General features: G+C 47.6%; 1 protein-coding gene across 1 annotated transcript in view; it reads left to right on the top strand.

The window, feature by feature from the left end:
* Positions 1-9,813, top strand: part of GARS1 (glycyl-tRNA synthetase 1) — a 33,347-nt gene extending 23,534 nt beyond the window's left edge. The window contains exons 11-17 of the mRNA XM_064703826.1: positions 1,616-1,728; positions 2,044-2,184; positions 3,344-3,429; positions 3,890-3,999; positions 5,682-5,775; positions 7,060-7,250; positions 9,453-9,813. Coding sequence (XP_064559896.1) covers positions 1,616-1,728; positions 2,044-2,184; positions 3,344-3,429; positions 3,890-3,999; positions 5,682-5,775; positions 7,060-7,250; positions 9,453-9,578 — 861 coding nt within the window. The 3' untranslated portion in view covers positions 9,579-9,813. The remainder of the gene's footprint in view (positions 1-1,615; positions 1,729-2,043; positions 2,185-3,343; positions 3,430-3,889; positions 4,000-5,681; positions 5,776-7,059; positions 7,251-9,452) is intronic.
* The last annotated feature ends 5,176 nt before the right edge of the window (positions 9,814-14,989 follow it).

Below are 14,989 nucleotides of genomic sequence, written 5' to 3'. Positions count from 1 at the left end.
CTCATCACTAGTGATGTTTCATTACAGTACATTAGAGGAATAGCAGCCAGTAAAATTCTGCCAAACTGAAGATTTTTTTAGGAAAAAACCAAACCTCCTGCAGCTCAGATGAGTGATTTGTCTTCATGTAGAAAAGACCTGAAGGAATGGCTTCCTCTGAATGTCCATAGCTGACCTCCACAAGTTCACAGCTTATCTTTCCAGCCAGCCCAAAACTGGACATGGTGTGGGCCACACCATGTAAATAAGATTATTCAACTTTGCAAGCCTTGTCATGATGATCAGGACAATGCTCACAGAGCAGGGTGTCCAACAGCCCAACCCAGGAGTGAGCACAGCAATCCCAGGGGTGTGAAAGGAGCACCTTGGGAGCTGACCATGCTTTGGTTTGTTACTTAAGTCTGATAAAAAATGTTTGCAGCACTCAATTGTAAGAAGGGAAGGGGTCTGAGTAGCTTGAAATCCATTCTATAAATTTACTGCACACAATGGTGTGGGTTAAGGGATTTAGAGATCCAACCCACCTCCCATGGGCAGGGACACCTTCCACTATCCCAGGTTGCTCCAAGCCCCATCCAACCTTGCCTTGAACTTCCAGGGATCCAGGGGCAGCCACAGCTTCTCTGGGAACCTGTGCCAGGGCCTCACCACCCTCACAGGGAAGAATTTTTTGTTAATGTCTAATCTAAACCTGCCATCTTTCAATTCAAGGCCATTCCCCCTTGTGCTGTCTCTCCCATGTCCTGTCCAAAGTCCCTGTCCAGTTCCTGGAGCCCCTTTAGGCACTGGAAGAGCCTTGTCTTTGCAGGTTGAACAACCACATAAACCTGTATTCTGGGTTTGCTGAGAAGTAGCTGTAACACCCTAATAGCCAAATTTCTGTAAAAATCCTCCAGAAAACCCTGAAACACCACAATTGTCAAGCACAGGTATTTTTTCTGTTGACACACCTTTTCTGACACCCTGCTCTATCACTCCAGGTTGGAAAACCACACAACATCTGGCTGTCTGTACATCCCACACTGATGTGACAGTGAGTGGGAGGCACCTGCTGAGCCTTGTCTAACATGGGATTGTCTGTTAGGAAATCCAGAGGGAGGTTGGATTTGCTGCTTCACCAATCCAGTGTGACCAGTGTTCTCAGATTCCTCCTTGCCATACATGCTGAAATACTGAATTAAGAGCTTCCCTTGCATGTGATCTTTGTTGTAGCAGCTCCTAAGCCAGGCTTTTGGCCATTGCAGTGTGGTTGATTCCCTGCTGTGTGTCCCATGGGGACATGATGCCTTGTGTGCCTGTAGCATGTGAGTGATAGGGCTGTGTGCTCTGGCCCCAGCCCGAGCTGTTGGCACAGGGCTGTGCTCTGCCAAGCCATGTGGAAAAGCTGGCCCTGAACACAGGCTCTGGGCAGATGACTGATTGTTTCCTCTGGAAACAAATGGAATCACTCAAATGAGGGAGCAACTGGTGAGGGAGGGCTGCTTATTGTAACAGAGCTAATTATGTAGAAAAAACAGCCATGGGAGCAGGGAGGGCTTAAGGGTGAATAAACATATTTGATGGTTAAGTGGACAAAAAAGTGAGTTGGTGAAAGCTTCCAGTTTTGTTTTTTCAGGGTTGGATTGAGATCGTTGGCTGTGCTGATCGTTCCTGCTATGACCTTTCCTGCCATGCCCGTGCCACCAAAGTTCCTCTCATAGCTGAGAAGCATCTCAAAGAACCTATATCCTTTCAGAACAAACCAGCTTCTCCTCAAGGGGAAAGGGATTGGGCAGGGAGATGGCTTGGAGATCTGCCCACCTCTATTTCAAGTTACATCTGTTTATTTAACAGGGAAACCTATAACTACAGGCCAGCATGACTTTGGGAAGTGACCTGGAAAGAATTGAGCATTTGTTACTCCTTTCCTCTCTTGGAGGGAAATTCCTTCATCCAGTAGTGGAGGAGATGTCTTTGTGTTGTGTAGCAATTAGCTTAGACATAATGAAGGAACCAGGCCCTGCTTTCTGTCCTCACAAGCTCCTTAACAGCCTTGCACAGAACAGTCAACATTGTTCAGTTTGAGGCAAATAAGGGAGCCATTGGCAAAGCTTACAAGAAGGATGCCAAGGTGGTGATGGAATACCTTTCCATGTGTGATGAGTGCTACATCAACGAGATGGAGCAGCTGCTCAACGAGAAAGGGTGAGCTCTGTGTGTGGTGCCTTCCTCTGACACCCCAAAGGGCTGCTGCTTTTATTTGAACCACTTGAAACCAATTTCCTTGTGAGAGCTGGCTGTGTTGGCTATCTGAGATGTTTGAGTGCTCTCACCAGGCTTTGCTGGTCACCCCTAACATATCTCTGGGTGTATGCACATAAATATTTGTTTGTCTGTGTGGGAATGAGCTGCTGGCTTTAGTAGGATCATCCCAGAAGAGAAAGAGTTCAGTGAAATGGGAATTATTTACCAGCTTCCCCACTCTGGTTTGAGAGTGGACCAGGACTGATTTAAAACTTTAATAAAATAATTCTGTGACTGATGGAACAAAATAATTTAATGAGAAGCAAAACTTGCCTGAGTATCCTCAGTGTTTAGTGAGCTGCTTTAGGACCTGTTACAGCCTTTAATTTACTGTGGCAGGAATTTGTATGATTTTCTTTGACCTGCCTTCCTAACAACTGAAAATATGAGAAGTCTGTACAGTTCTCAGATTTGGCTGAAGCAGGCCAACGGCTCTCTGTGTTAGGGGAAAGCTAATGGTGCAGTAACAAAAAAATAAACTTAATTTCCTGCTTGAAATGGTACAAGGTGTAGGATAAATGAATACATTACAGAATGCTAACGTTTACATCTTTTTTTCTTCCCCTGAGGTAAAATGTATTTCTTTTACATTTCTGTGAATGTGAGTGTGTAGGAAAAAACAGTAGCACTCAAAATGAGCAGAGAAATTATTGCAGAGAAGAAACTTAGTCCATCCAGAATCTCCCTGAAGTGGTTCAGCAGATGAGTTAGAAGCAATATCCCTGGTTTTATTGATAGTGCAGTGCCAGCTTTGTGTGCCTCCCTTTATCTCTTTGGTGTGTAGGTTTCATCCTGAGAATTTCCCAATTGACTGCTTCAGGCTGTTAACCACAGCAAAGTTCACTGTGATTATGAAAATGATTGCTTTTAATGTACATGTAGTAATTTTATTATTAATGCAAATTTCTTTTAATGGGTATGCTACGTGTTTCTTTCATCTCTGGGGTTTTCCCTGGCTTCTGTCATCCCGCTCTCAGAGTCAACCTAGTGATGCAATTAAGGAAATAAAACTTGTTTGTTTATTGCTGTAGCTTTTAAATGACTTCTTTTTCCTTTGCAGGGAATTCACTGTTGAAACTGAAGGGAAAACTTTTCTATTAACAAAGGACATGGTTACTGTGAAGAGATTTCAGAAAACATTACATGGTAAATTTGATTCTTTGTTGTTTGATCACCAGCAGGATACACTTTGAGTATGAACTTTATTGGTAGAGTTGTCCTGTTAATATTGTAACATAGCATAGGAAAAATGCCACATGTAATTTCCTTGGAATTTCAGAGTAAGAAGGCCTTTGGAAAATCAGTGATTGCATCTCCACAGAGATAAGTTCTGATGCAGGAAAGGGGGCTAGAAGGAAACTTTTTCCAAAATGCATGGATTTAGTTCCTCAGAGAAGCCAGAGAAAGGGCCCTGAGTTGTTTTCTACATCCTAAATATGTCCTGTACATGAGCTAAGTCCAAATCTCTATTTCAGGTATTTGTATTTAGAGCAGAAATGTTTAATCTTTTATTCCATGTACTGAGCAATAGGAGAGCGTCAGCAACCACATCTTTTTCTTGTCTAAACACATTTTTAATGATGATGTGTGTTATTTTGTGTTCCAGTGGAAGAAATCATCCCAAATGTCATTGAGCCCTCGTTTGGCATTGGAAGGATCATGTACACAGTGTTCGAGCACACATTCCGCATCCGGGAAGGAGACGAGCAGAGAACGGTGAGTGCTGGGCAGCTGCAGGCCCCTGCCCTGCCTGGCATCCAGGGCAAGGGCTGAAACAGCACTGCACAGTGCCCAGCAGAGAGGGGAGAGCCCAGCTGGGCTGTGGCATTGCTGGATTTGCCAGTGTTGGTGTTGTGAAGGTCCCCAGGATGAGGTGAGAGATGAGAATTTGACTCCGACTTCTCAGAAGGCTGATTTGTTATTCTATGATATGATATGATGTTATATTATATACTAAAACTATACTAAACTATGGAGAAAGGATACAGACTGAAGGCTAGAAAAGAGTGATAATGAAAACCCATGACAGACTCAGAGTCTGACACAGCTGGCTGTGATTGGACATTAATTAAAAACAATCCACCCAAATTTACCCAACAATCCTAGGTAAACAATTCTCCAAATCACATTCCAAAGCAGCAAAACATGGAGAAGCTGAGGCTTCTCATCTTGCCAAGAGAAGAAATCTTGGTGAAGGGATTTTTCATAAATATCACGGTGACAACCAGAGTACTTTTCATTTTTACATAAGAGCATTCTGCTCATGTGTGCATGAGGCTCTTGCTGGATTCCTGGCAAGGGGATGAGAAATTCCTCCTCTGAATCCACACTTGACAGTGTTCCATTGCTCAGAGAAAGGCATATCTTCAGTGTTTAATTTCCTTTCTTTCTGCTGCTTTTCCTGGAATCATACTTCTTTGCAGCAGGATGGACAATGGACTGTTTGCTCAGTCCTCTGTGAAATTCAGCCTTCTCTGGTTCTGGACCCCCCTAAAACCTTGGCCTGAAGCTTTGTTGTAGCAGGGGCCTGAGGGAAGTGTGTGTTACAGACAGAACTTCGTGCAGCCAGTGCCAGGTGTGGTGCTCTGTGCCATTGCTGGTGGTACAGAAGCTGGCTGGAAACTTGGTGCTGCTTCCTGCTCGTTGTTCCTGGCTCCTGGACTGTGTTCATAAAAAAGAAACATTACATTAAAAAAGTGCTTTTTTGTGTCTCTGGGTGCCACAGGATGTGGTACATTTATGACTGGAGGAACAAGGTTCAGGAACCCAGAGTTAGGACACAGCTCACTTTGAATCCCAAACTGCTCCTGAAGTATAAAATACTGGATTTACCTTCCTTCTAGTACCCATTTCCTTTCCATGTAGCCTGGACTCCTTTATATTATGGTACATCTCACATGCATTGCTTCTGTCCCTTTTATACCTTGCTGATTGCCAGGAAAGACCTTATTATTTTTCCCTTACTTCTGGCATATTTTTATTTTCTGAGGGTGTCTGAAGGGTTCTAAAAACCTTTTTGCTGCACATGCTCCATGTGTGTGGAGTCTCAAACAGGAAGTTTGGTTTAGACTGTGCCTAAGACTAAATCTCCTGGAAAGACACCTCCACCCTTAATTTTTCTGTAATTAAGATGAGGTTAGATTTCTTTAAGAGGGCTCTAACAGAACTATTCTGGTGGGAGATAACATTTAGCTGTCAGGAGATAAAGGGGAATGGAGGCTGGAGAAAACCAGTCCTGCTCCAGTGCTGTGAGATGTCACTGCTGATGTCCTAGAGTAGGCCAGAGACTCCCCTGGAACACTCACCCTGCCACAGTCAGAGCTTATTCTCACCTCAAAGAGTCTGATCCAACCACTAAACTTGTATTTATTGACTTGTGCTTTTCCTTTTTTCCACAGTACTTCAGCTTCCCAGCTGTTGTAGCACCGTTCAAGTGCTCTGTTCTTCCTCTGAGCCAGAATCAGGAATTCATGCCTTTTGTCAAGGAATTATGTAAGTGTTAAGCACTTTGGGGCTGATGGGACTGTGCATTGGGAAGAAAGGGCTCTCAAAATAGCACTGGGATCATGTGGTTCTCCAAAGTGTACAGGGAGAGTTGTTGACCTGAACCAGCTGAGTGTCCACAAGCTCTGGGTATCCATCAAACTCTTCAGCTGTGCTCAAAAAACCCACCACCATGATTGTCTCTGTGTTGGTTTGGAGTGTAAAAGACATTGCTTTTTCTTCCTTTTGTGTCAAAAATTAATCTTTCCCACTGCTTAGGAGAAGCTGGAGCAGTGGGGGTTTTTGTTTTGTTGTTAAAGTTTGCTTTGTTTTTATTGGCCACCTCATTTATTGAGTCTGTTCCAGAGCTGCTGAGTCTACGACCATTCTGTCAAACTGCCACTGGTAGTGGGCATCATGGGCAAAGATAGGGGCCATAAAACTGAGCAGAGGAGGGGTAGGAACAGGGCTTGCATGTCAGACAGTGCCTTTTGCTGTCAGCACAGCTCTGCTGGCACTTGGTCTCCCTGCTCTGGGTGTGCCCTGCAACTGGGGCTGAGGGTTGGTGTTAAAGCAGAGTCATGGCACTGATGGCAAGGGGAAAAACTTGGTGACTTTGCACTTGGAGTGAGAGTCGTGGTGCAGTATGGAGAGCTGGGAGAGCAGTGTGGGTTTGACCCTGTGGTCCTACAAAGAATGGAACACTGGATGTTCTGTCAGAGTAAAGTTGAGACTCTGAGATGCTACTTGCACCCGGGACAGACAGTGCCTCATGGGGCAATGCCTAGAGAGGCTGACCTGGAACAGAGGCTAGACAGAGTTAAAGGATAAAGTAGGGATTTATTAAAAGACCTTCAAAGGATACACCTTGGGCAGCACAAGAGCCTGGCTGTGGCTCTACCCAGGGTGGATCCAAGATGGACCCAAGATGGATGCTGGGTCATGAGTTTTCACACTTCTATAAGTTTTGGTCCATTTCCATATTGGGGTTAAATGTCCAATTACAGCTCCAGGTTATGCAGTCCCATCCTCCCAGTTTGCTCTCCTCAATTTGCTGTTGTTTGTTCTTTTTGGGCCTGAAGCTGCAGCAGTGTCCTTCGTTCTCAAGCTGGAAAAGGAGTGTTTTGTGTGACTGAACTGTGAGGAGAACTTGCTAACACTTTATGTGAAGAACAGAGTCACACACTAAGGCAGTACAGGATCTGGAAAATACAAAAGCTAAAACTTGAGACATCAGAGGTATGGGGAGCCTGTTCTGGGGCTGTGTAACAATCCCTGCTCTGCTCCCTGCAGCCGAAGCACTGACCAGGACCGGGATCTCCCACAAGGTGGATGATGCAGCGGGGTCCATCGGCCGGCGCTACGCCCGCACGGATGAGATCGGCGTGGCCTTCGGCATCACCATCGACTTTGACACCGTGAACCGCACCCCGCACACGGCCACGCTGCGCAACCGCGACTCCATGCGCCAGATCCGCGCCGAGGTGAGCAGGGCACGGCTCACAGGGATCACAGAGATCACACTGTTCACAGCTCATACAACTCACAGAGCTCACAGGGCTCACAGAGCTCACACACAGCTCTCAGAGTTCAGAACTCGCACAGCTCACAGGGCTCACAGAGATCACAGAACTCATACAGCTCACGGAGCTCACACAGCTCACAGAACTCAGAGAGCTCACAGAGCTCTCACAGCTCACCCAGCTCATAGGGCTCACACTGCTCACCAGCTCACACAGCTCACAAACTCACAGAGCTCAGAGAGCTCATAGAACTTACACAGCTTACAGCTCACACAGCTCACAGAGCTCACACTGCTCTCACAGAGCTCACACACAGCTCACAGTGATCACACAGCTTACATACAGCTCACAGAGCACATGGCTCACACAGCTCACACAACTCAAAGAATTCACAGAACTCACACAGCTCACAGAATAACTGGGTTCAAAGAGACTTTCAAGATCATCAAGTCCAACCCAGTCCCAACAGCTCAACTAAACCCTGGCACCCAGTGCCACATCCAGGCTTTGTTAAACACACCCAGGGATGGGGACTCCACCACCTCCCCGGGCAGCCATTCCAGAACTTTATCACTCTTTCTGTCAAAACTTTTTCCCTGCTATCCAACCTGTATTTCCCTTGGCACAGCTTGAGGCTGTGTGCTCTGGTTGTGTCAGTGCTGCTGCAGACAGAGCCCAGCCCCAGCTGAGCACAGGCACCTTCCAGGAGCTGCAGAGAGTGATGGGGGCACCCCTGAGTCTCTTTTTCTCCAGGCTGGGCACCCCCAGCTCCCTCAGGGGTTCCTCACAGTGTTTGTGTTCCCAGCCCCTCTCCAGCCTCGCTGTCCCCTCTGGATGTGCTCAGTGTCCCCAGGTCCTTCCCAAGCTGAGGGGCCAGAGCTGGGCACAGCACTCAAGGTGTGACCCCAGCAGTGCTGAGTACAGCACACAGGGCTTGGGGGCTGGCACAGCCAAGGATGCTCCTTTTGGCCTTGGGGACAACATCCCCTGCTGATTCTGATCTGTCACTAATCCTTGTGGGAGCTGCCTCCAGCTCTGTAACAATTAAGCTGTTGTAGAAATGCCCAGGACCAGATCTGGGTCAGACAGAAGGTGCTGGCCCAGCTGATAAAGTGAGCAGAAGCTTTTGTTCTTCTTGCATACAGAGGTGTTGATCTTACCTGGAAGCCATGCCTTGTGCTGACTGCACTGCTCTTCACAGTGGCTCTTTCCAAGAGAAGGCTGCTGAGTTAAAGCATTGACTTTAAAGCATTGACACAACTTTTGGTTGTGTCTGGCTTTCAGAGGCTGATCTCCCTGTAATCCACAGGCACCAAGAAGCAGAACACTGGGGTTTGCCTTGCAGCTGCTGTTGCCTGTGCAGCACCACAGGAGCTGATGAACCACTGCCCCAAAGCTGTGTGTGCCCTAAGCACACTTTGCCAGTGGGCTGCAGTGCAGACTGGAATAGCAAAATCCTTCCTGGGGTGGGCTCTGCCTCTGCTCAGAGCAGTGAATCTGCAGTCTTGGGAGGTTTTCAGGTTTGTCTTTTCTCCCTGATGTTCCTTTCTCCCTGGCCTTCACCCCAGGCCCAGGAGGAGATGGTGCTCAACTGTGAGGCTGAGTTGTAACTGCACAGAAGCACCTGCAGTGCCTGGGGCTGCTGAGCTGGCTGGGGTTTGGCTGGCAGTGCCAGTTCCTCAGGGCACCCTTCTGTCTCTCTGTCACCTGGGTGACCTCTCACTGCCAGCCAGCAGAGATGAGACTTTGCTATTCTTCAATTTCTGTAAATTTTCAGCTTTCTGGCTGATCCTTTGCACCATGACAGTGTGCTGTGACGAGCAAAGAAAAGGCAACTTGCAGCTTCTTTGGTGCTGGTCTTACAGTAGGAAGGGCCTAGCTGAATCCTGGCTTACAGCATCTTTTGGACGTGTGTAAAAAAACTTTTGGATTTTTTTTCCTTCCCAAATTGTAGCACATTACCTTGCTTTGGTTGACCATTTCCCTTCTGTATCACCCCAAGAACAGATTGATCTAAGGTGTCCTAATTAATGGTTTTCTCCCCAAAAATGCTCTTCTAGGAGATACTTTGTACCTGTTCTATTGCTGATGTAAAAATTGCCCAATATCCAGCTTGATTTTGGTGACTTTGTGTTTCTTAAATCTTTGTGGCTTTTTCTGCAGATCTCTGAACTTCCTGGCATCATCCGAGACCTGGCCAATGGTTATCTCACCTGGGCTGATGTTGAGGCAAAGTATCCACAATTTGAGGGACAAGAGACTGGCAAAAAGGACACAATAGAGGAATAAAGAAAAGGACCTGAAGTAAAAAAATCCTGTCAAAATGTCCACTTTTTACTGTTCATGTTAATATGAAATAAACTTACCATGTATTATTCAGAGCTGCATTATTTGTGCACACAGGGACTATTTGGGTATATTTTTCTTTTCCTCAGTTGATGATCAGATTTAACTTTAAAAACTGAAATAATTGCAGCCTGAACTGAAGGTGTTACAAATAAAACCACCATTGTATATGCCTGCCTCTCTGTTCCTGCAGCCTTGTGCTTTCTTTAGAAAAAATATCCCTTTTTTCTCTTATTTTTGCCCTCCTGCTCAGGGCTGTGGGTGTTACAGGTTCATGGACAGGATTTCATCTGGGTTTGGATCACCCTGGGCTCTGGTGGAAGGTGGTCCCAGGTGCATGGGCTGTGTTTGTGAAGGGGCAATCCCATTTCCAGTCCTCTTTTCTCCACTGTGGTTCAAGCAGCCACCTCAAGAGATGGGTTCAGTGCTGTATTTTTGGCTGCAGGTGTTTAATACCTGTATTTGGGCAGAATTGGGAGCACTTGCACATGGGAGAACAGAGCAGGGCTGGAAAATCCTGTTCCAGTTCTTGCTGCTGCTGGACACGGTTGGTTTCCTTGGCTGAGGGAGCGAGCAGCAAAGAGCTGGCAGGGTTGTTTTTTCATTCAATGTCTTCTGGCAGCAAGGGCTGAAACCAGAGACTGCCCTGAGCAGGTGGGAGAAGATCCAGGCACCCTTTCAGCTCCCTGGGCACTGAAGGAGCTCAAATCCCTATGCTGTTGGTTTTGGGGAGCCTTAAACCCTCCTGACCTGGGCCAGGTAGGAGAGGCCTCACACCTTGTCTTGCAGGCTCTCATCCCACTGAGAAATCCCTGGGCTAGAAACCTTCCCTTTAGAGGGTTGGGAAGTGTTCTCCAAGTTTTTGCTTGGGTTTAAACACTCATTTAAAGAGAAGTCAGAAAACATAAATCCTGGGATGGTTGGGGTGTGAAGAGATGTTAAAAATCCAGATCCAACCTTCTGCTATTGGCAGGGCACCTCCCACTATCCCAGACTGCTCCAAGCCCCATCCAGCCTGGCCTTGGGCACTTCCAGGGACCCAGGGGCAGCCACAGCTTCTCTGGGGACCTGTGCCACGGCCTCCCCACACTCATAGGAGAGAATTTCCTCCTAACACCTCATCTAAATGTGCTCTCTCAACCATTGCCCCTTGTCCTGTTACTCAGGCTCTTGTCCCAAGTCCCTTTCCAGCTCTCCTGGAGCTCCGTTAGGCACTGGAAGGGGCTCTCAGGTGTCCCCAGAGCTTTTCCTTCTCCCAGCTCTTTCAGTTTTTCTCCATAGTAAAGAGGCTCCAGCCCTCAGAGCATCTTTGTGGCCTGCTCTGGACTCACTCCAGCTGCTCCAGGTCCTTCCCAAGCTGGGAGCCCCAGAGCTGGGCACAGCACTGCAGGTGGGGTCTCACAAGGGTAGAGAAGAGGGGAAGGATCCCCCTCCTTGCCCGGCCTTTGATGCAGCCCAGGACACTTTCCCCTCTGTAATTTACCTGCCTGCCCCACCTGGCAGCCTGTGGGAGCTGAATCAGGACTGATCCCAACCTTTCTGCATCCCAAAGCAGGATTTGGCTCTGTCAGCTGTAGGGGCACTGATCCTCTTTGGGAAGCATTAGCTGTGTTGGCACCTGGCACCAGCAGCTCTGACACTCAGCAGGGAAAGGCTTTAAAAAAAGCATGCAGGAGAGGATGCTTGAGACCATCAATGGAATTCATGTGACTGGGAGCTGTCTCTGCACTGGCAGCTGATGCCTTCTCCAGGCTGGCAGGCAAACAGCAATGAGGAATGTTTCTGAGTGAATTCCTTCAGTTTTAGCTAAGCTTCTCCAGAAGCAGATGGACCAGGGGCATTGGAGAAGGGCAGCAAGGGCTTTCCAAAGCCATCAGTGCTTTGGGGTGTCCCTGCTTTTGAGGAATCCCTGAAATGATGTGGGTTTTGAGCTGCCTTGAAAGACCTTTCTGCCTCCAAGGAGGTGTCAGACCTGCTCACTGCCAGACACTCCCTCTTGTCCAGCTTTTCAGCAGTGGCTGAAGAGTCAGGACAACTCCTCACCATCTATCTCCCATCCCCTGCTGCTATCCATGGTTGATAAAGGTAATTAAACATCCCAGCACATGCAGCAGGGCTATATCCTTCATGGAAAACCACAGAAAACTTTGCAGTGACTGGGAAAGTTCACAGGGAGTGAGAAAGCATTACCAGGGAACTAATTAGACAGCAAATTATCATAACTTCATTGCTTGGGCTTCAAAGGGGAGATTTAGCCCAGGATGCAGGTCACCCTGTGTGTGGTTTGTAGTTAAAACCTTGTTATTTGAAATATAAAACAATTTATTGAGCCAGCTGCACAATGTTTAATTCAAGTGGGGACCAAACCAATGCCAGGCACAAGTGAGGTTCTCCTGCTGTTGCAGAGGGCAAAGGATGAGGATTTTGGAGGAGGTGGGACCTGGACCCCTGCGGGATGGATGGATGGATGGATGGATGGATGGATGGATGGATGGATGGATGGATGGATGGATGATGGATGGGTGGATGGATGGATGCTGATAGTGGTACCCCAGCCCTGCCCAGCATCCCTGAGCTGCTCACCCCCTTTTTATTTCACAGCTGGGAGATGTACCCAGCTGAACACAACTGTTCTAAAACTCACATGATTTCCAAAAAGTTGATGGCTCACCTGTGTTTCAAACAAATGAGAGGGCTGGGACATATCTGAGGACAGAAATTTAGGGCAATGCTTGGCAGGACAGTGCAGATTTAACTCCAGCACCCCAAGCAGCAGTTTGCCAGTGCTGGGAGCTGCTCCCATCCCCTGTGGGTACCCCATACCTGGGTGCTGTGGCTGACCAGCACTTGGTCATGCAGGAATCTCCAACCTCCTCCAGAGGCTCAGAAGGGGCTGCCTGATGTCTTTCTGCCTAAACTCACCCTGGGATGCTCTGTCCTTGTCCTGCTGCTGCTCAGCACCGATGGGAGCCGAGCAGGGAGCCCCTTCAGCCAGCACAGCACCTCCTTCCCAGGAGAGGGAGCTGTCAGGCAGAAAATAGCAGTGGAAAGATGGTGTTTAGGCACTGAAATTGTTTATTTTTAACTCTCCTGGGTGTCTCGTTGTGCTGCAGCCCTGAGCCTCCATCACTGCCTGGCTCTAATGCTCTTTGTTAATTCACTGGCTGAAAACGGTGTTGCAGCATGGATTTTAATGCAGGTGGGACAACAAACCTGTGAGAGGCTGAGAAATGTAACTTGTGGTAGTTCATCCTCAGGGCAGTGCACAGAACTGTGCCTGGAATGGATCATGGCACAGTTCAATTTGGAAGGGAGATTAAAACCATTTTGTTCCAGCCCCCTGCCATGGGCAGGGACCCCTCCCACTAGACCAGGGTGCTCCAAGCCCCATCCAACCAGCCCAAGAGTGGATGGTTGTAGTGCAGCCTCTGTGGCTGGCAGAGCCCAGGACACAATTAGGCTCAGTCTCAAGCAGGTTTTGCAAACAGGTGCCATGAAAACCTCTGGTTTTGCTCTGCTGCTGGAATGGGATGCTGTGGGAAGGAGTCTGAAGTTAAAAACATGAACTTTACCTCGCTGGTGTGTTGCAAAAATCACCCTGAAGAAAAAATAAAACCAGCTGAAGGTGACAGGCTTGTCCTAACAAAGATGGCTCCAACAGATGCACTTTGGAAGCTCAGCTTAAACCTTTTTGATTCCTATCTTTGCTGTGACCTGCAATTCACCCTCTGTGCCACACAGGCAGAGTTTAGTATTTATAAGCAGGGGCTGCTGAGCCCCAGTGTAAGTCCATGGCTCTGCCACCCTCATTTCCATGTTCCCATCCAGGCTGATCATGTAACACCTCTGTAATCGGCAGCCATCTCCCTGCTTTGGGACAGGAGGACACTGCCCATTCATCTCATAAAGCTCAGAAAGATGAAAAATGCAGGCAAACCCCACTGGTTTTTTCTAAGTTACTATAGGATCCCTTAGGTTGGAAAAAAGCACTGAGCTGATCAGGTCCAACTGTTACCTGGCACTGCCAAGCCCACCACTCAACTTTGGGTGGAGAAATTGTTTCTAATATTCAATCTAAACCTCACCTGTCTCAACTTGAGGCTGTTGTCTTTTATCCTATCTCTTGTTACCTGGGACAAGATATTGACCCCCTCCTGTCAGGAGCTGTGCAGAGCCACAAGGTTCCCCCTGAGCCTCCTTTTCTCCAGGCTGAGCCCATTCCCAGCTCGCTGAGCCTCTCCTGGTGCTCCAGCCCCTTCTCCAGCTCTGTTCCCTTCCCTGGACACACTTCAGCCCCCCAGTGTCTCCCCTTGCATCCCTTGGATTCAGTTTAGGATCCCCCCTACTTTTAGGAACTGTTTGAAGAGGAGTAAAATAGAAAAGTTCATTTTCTCTTCTATTACAGGAAATGGTGAATAATTTATAGAATTACTAGGTGGCAGCTTTGAAAAGGAGGTTGGAAAGATTTGTGTTTGGGCTGTTCTTCCTCTGCTTTGCATTTTCTGGTGGCCGTTGGCGGCTCTGGCCCTTGTCTGATCACTGCAGGTCCTTGTCCCCAGTCCCTCTCCAGGCTCCAGCCCCTTTCCCAACCCCATTCCCTTCCCTGGACACACTTCAGCCCTCCAGTGTCTCCCCTTGCATCCCTTGGATTCAGTTTAGGATCACCCCCACTTTTAGGAAGTGTTTGAAGAGAAGGAGTAAAATAGAAAATTTCATTTTCTCTTCTGATACAAGAAATGGTAAATAATCTCTAGATTTAGTGGGTGACAGCTTTGAAAGAAGGGAAGGAGGAAAGATCACTTTGTGTTTGGGCTGTTCTTCCTCTGCTTTGCATTTTCTGGTGGCCATTGGCTGCTCTGGCCCTTGTCTGATCACTGCAGGTCCTTATCCCCAGTTCAGCTCTCCTGGAGCTCCTTCAGGCCCTGGAAGGGGCTCCAAGGTCTCTTTGGAGCCTTCTCTTCTCCAGGTGAGCACTTCCAGCTCTCCCAGCCTGGCTCCAGAGCAGAGGGCCTCCATCCCTTGGAGCACCTTTATGGCCTCCTCTGGACTCACTCCAGCAGATCCAAGTCCTTATGATGCTGAGGACCCCAAAGCAAGGCACAACTCTACATGAGAGTGAAATACAGGGAGACAATCACCTCCCATCTTATCAATATCCCTGAGCTTTATTTTCCTCTGAGCAATAATTTTCCAAATCCCACAGAGCCATTTGTAAAAAAAAATATGACTATGAAGAGCAAAGCCCACAGGCGAATTTTCTGCTCTTGGGGGAAATCAGATATGAAATAATAAATATATATTATATCCTCCAAGCAAAACCCTGCTGGTCACTAATGCCCACAGATTAATTGTAC

The sequence above is a fragment of the Zonotrichia leucophrys genome, chromosome 2 (assembly GCF_028769735.1).
Source record: "Zonotrichia leucophrys gambelii isolate GWCS_2022_RI chromosome 2, RI_Zleu_2.0, whole genome shotgun sequence".
NCBI classification, from domain to species: Eukaryota; Metazoa; Chordata; class Aves; order Passeriformes; family Passerellidae; genus Zonotrichia; species Zonotrichia leucophrys.
The sequence above is the reverse complement of the archived record's forward strand: the minus strand, read 5'-3'. Positions and strand labels throughout refer to the sequence as shown.